This window comes from Monopterus albus, unplaced genomic scaffold (genome assembly GCF_001952655.1).
Source record: "Monopterus albus unplaced genomic scaffold, M_albus_1.0 scaffold29.1, whole genome shotgun sequence".
Classification (NCBI taxonomy): domain Eukaryota; kingdom Metazoa; phylum Chordata; class Actinopteri; order Synbranchiformes; family Synbranchidae; genus Monopterus; species Monopterus albus.
The window spans coordinates 3,181,287-3,185,006 of NW_018127909.1; the positions used below are offsets into that span (position 1 = coordinate 3,181,287).

General features: G+C 41.1%; 1 protein-coding gene across 4 annotated transcripts in view; it reads left to right on the forward strand.

Annotated features, from left to right (window-relative positions):
* Window positions 1–1,303: 1,303 nt before the first annotated feature.
* Window positions 1,304–3,720, forward strand: part of rgl3a (ral guanine nucleotide dissociation stimulator-like 3a) — a 16,074-nt gene continuing 13,657 nt past the window's right edge. Inside the window, exons 1-3 of one of the 4 annotated variants that reach the window (XM_020596282.1) lie at window positions 1,304–1,462; window positions 1,756–1,923; window positions 2,578–2,833. In XM_020596282.1, coding sequence (XP_020451938.1) covers window positions 2,645–2,833 — 189 coding nt within the window. In that variant the 5' untranslated portion in view covers window positions 1,304–1,462; window positions 1,756–1,923; window positions 2,578–2,644. Of the gene's footprint in view, window positions 1,463–1,609; window positions 1,924–2,577; window positions 2,834–3,720 lie in introns of those variants that run through there. The other 3 variants (XM_020596283.1, XM_020596281.1, XM_020596284.1) reach the window with 3 other exon arrangements.

The window sequence follows — 3,720 nt, forward strand, 5'->3', positions numbered from 1 at the left end:
CAATACGGTGCAGTCGTCCTGTCCCCTTTGCAGAAAAGCACCCCCAAAGCATGATGTTTCCATCCCCATGCTTCACAGTTTGGATGGTGTTCTTGGGATTGTACTCATCCTTCTTCTTCCTCCAAACACAGTGAGTGGAGTTTATACCAAAAAGTTCTATTTTGGTCTCATCTGACCACATGACTTTCTCCCCTGCCTCCTCTGGATCATCCAGATGGTCTTTGGCAAACCTCAAACGGGCCTGGACATGTGCTGGCTTGAACAGAGGGACTTTGCGTGCGCTGCAGGATTTTAGGCCATGACGGTGTAGTGTGTTACTAATGGTAACTGCTGAGACTGCGGTCCCAGCTCTCTTCAGTTCATTGACCAGGTCCTCCTGTGTAGTTTTAAGCTGATCCCTCACCTTTCTCAGGAGGTCATGGGAGCACATAAATGATCCCTGGAGATCACGGCTCTTGGAAAATATGGGATATTAACTGTGTTCTTTGATGATAATGACACAGATGGAACATCAGGAAATGGGAAAAGTCAAGCAAACATTTTCGATGCCAATTCATTTTAGGGCATTGCTCAGTTGTTGCTGATCATTTCCTCTCATTTCTCTTAAAAAGCAGCTCATGTCTGCCTGGTGCAGTGTTCACACCCCTCGGGAGTCAGCCACGTTAACACAGTTTTAATCTTAAAGCCAGGAGACATTTTCAAGGAAAGAAAAGCGTCATGAACATTATTCAATTAAAATAATTTAAACTTTGCAGTGATTCAATTTTTCCAAAGAAACACTCTTTTAGTAGACTAACGCAACCAATGTAGAGCTGCAGTGAGGAGTCAAATAACTGATTAGTTGGTTGATATAAAAATAATCAAGAAAGTTTTGTTAATTAGCCAACTGGTTTGAGTCCTGTTTTTTTTTTTAATGATCTGTGAATCTTCTTAATCTTTTATGATTATAAATTAAATATCTGTTTTAGATTGATCAGGCCATTTTAAAGGCATTACAAATGGCAGGGACCAAATAAATAGCATGTTACAGGGTTTAAGTATTGCACAGAATAGGCTGCTACATACAGTATAGTCATACAAAACTAGAATTTGATTGAATATGCCCCCCTTGTCCTGTCCAGGGTGTACCCCGCCTCTCGCCTGATGTCGGCTGGGATTGGCTCCGGCTCCAGCCCCCCCGCGACCCATCTCGGGTCTAAGCCGTCTGGATAACGGATGGATGGATGAATATGCCCCTTTACATTCGAATCATTCTCCATGATGTTGATTTGTTACGCTGATCAACCGGGAGGTGGCGCTGCGCCTCCTGATGCCGATTTTGAATCACTGTCAACATCGTGAATGCGTTTCCTGCCAAAATGCTCTCACCTGAACGTGCGTGTTGTCTGTACTGGTTCTAAATCGTGGAACTGTGGTTTTACGCATCTTCCTTGTCTGACCAGTATACTGCAACCTACACCAGGTAAGAGCGTTTGACAACTTATCATCAGTCTTTAATATCTTTAGCCAGCTGAATTCAAGTTTATCACAATTTAAACAGTGAAAATTTAATTCATTACTTAATGGATTGTGCAGAATTGCATTTTCTTTAAGCAGACCCAAACCATCAGTGTTTGTATCTATGGCCACAGTAAAAACACGGGTTGTTACCTGGAATGACGGGGTGTGAAACGCACCACACATTCCTCACAGTTATTATGTCACCGAGTACAGCCAAACAGGGAGCAGCTCATTTCAACACACACACACACACAGGCGGAAAAACAAAGATGCGCCCAGAGCATCATCCACCCACAAACTCAAAGAACAACCAGCCTCAGTGATAAAAGCCAGAGTCCACACCAAGTCTACATGAATGTTCTGACTGGACCAACACAGCTCTGACAAAGGTTTTCATCAGGATCTAACAGGGTTACGTTTACAGTAAGTGCTTATTTATTTAGATCTATGGGTTTTAAGCATCTTTTCAATGCTAAAATATCCAGATTTTTTCAGGGTAGATGTAAAAGAAACATGTTTTGTGTAAATAACTGAATATGTAATTTCATATAAAGTTATATTCAGAAAAAAAACTTACTTGGTTATATTGATCATTGACCTGAAAGTTTGACACCATCACATTGCCGTCTTCATATTTTGATTGAGTGAGGATGAAGACACTGTGCCAGTACTGCCATTTCTGTAAAAATAATACCAACACACATATTTATTTGCTTTGTACTGTGTCAGTTTTGTGTGTATGTTTTGTTTTAGATTCTTGCCAGCTAGAAGGTGTGGCAATTTAATAGAAGATTTGTCAGTTCATTTAAACAGACTGGCATTTTATAGGTCGTTGTCTGTAGTTTATGAAGGGAACTGGATTAAGACTTCATTGTGTGGCTCAAATTAAGCTCTCACTGACCAAGCCTTTTCAGGACCTGTCTCTGTTTCATGAAATCCACATGTCTGGAAGCAGGAGGTTTTATAGTGTACATTGCTATTGCTTATATAGCTGATCTGGAGACTGCTTAAGGTGTAAGAACATGATACTGCAAGGGACTGTGGCTGACTGTACTCACGCTCTCCTCCGTGCCACAGATGAAGCAGCAGGTGTGGGAGAGATCTGACGAAACGTGTGGGCCTGTAGCGTGACACAGAGTGAGAGATGAGGACCATACTTTCTGTGTATAGAGGCGCTGATGAAGGGGAGCCCCGCAGCCTCCGCAGTAGGGTGGGCAGGATGAGGAAGCTCCCGTGGCTCAGGCCAACTCACTGTGTGGGTGTGCACATGGACACAGAGCCTGGCGTGTGGCTGAGGAGCTTCCAGCTGTTGGACACTGATGGACAGTGTGAGGTGAGTTGTTATAAACCGCCATTGGGTTTCTAGCATTGCTCAGGAGGAACTGCTCAGTTGTGTGTTTTATTTACTTTATTTTATTTTTTGCAGTTGAGAGAAATATTTTCTGAAATCAAGGCTGTCAAAACGCCACACATGGGAATAATGCAAAGATGTCAAAGCATCAATATTATCTCCTCGAAAAACATTTAGTTTTGACCAAACATTTGGTCAAACAGGCTGTGATACATCATCAGACAGTACCACGGTGTGCCACCTGACACTAGGAAGCTATATAATATGATGTGACATTAAGCATCATCTGGGAGTCTGGTTGTCAAAATTTCAAGATTTAGAGTTTTTATTACATTTGAAAGGCAGCATGACAGTTTCTGTAACTGACTCAAATGCCTGAGCTTATGTGACTATTAGAAATTAATTATGATAATCATTATAATCCTATCAAAATTGATTAATCTACAGTATTTCTCTATCAACTGAGTCTAAAAGATGTTAGGAAATAGTGAAAAATGTCCATTTTGTAATGAAGCTGAATGATATATATATACTTCAGTGTCCCATCAACCTTTCATTATAGTATTGTTGTTATTTTAACTGATATTTAGATTTACAATAAAAGTGTTTTAGATTAGTTTTACTGTTAGCTGTAGCTGCTTGTGATGTATATATGTGATGAATCAGTGAGCTATTAGGATTGCTAGCACATGCACACACTGTACCTGTGAAAGAGCAGCTGTCATGTCCAAGTTTTTTTCTGGGAACCTCTGCTGTTGTTCCCGTTCAGCTGAATTTGAGACATCATCAACATCAGCTGCTTTTTAGCAATCCTGACAAGCAACAATAGCAGACGCCAGGAAGTACAGGGCCTCATATTCCTGTAGATG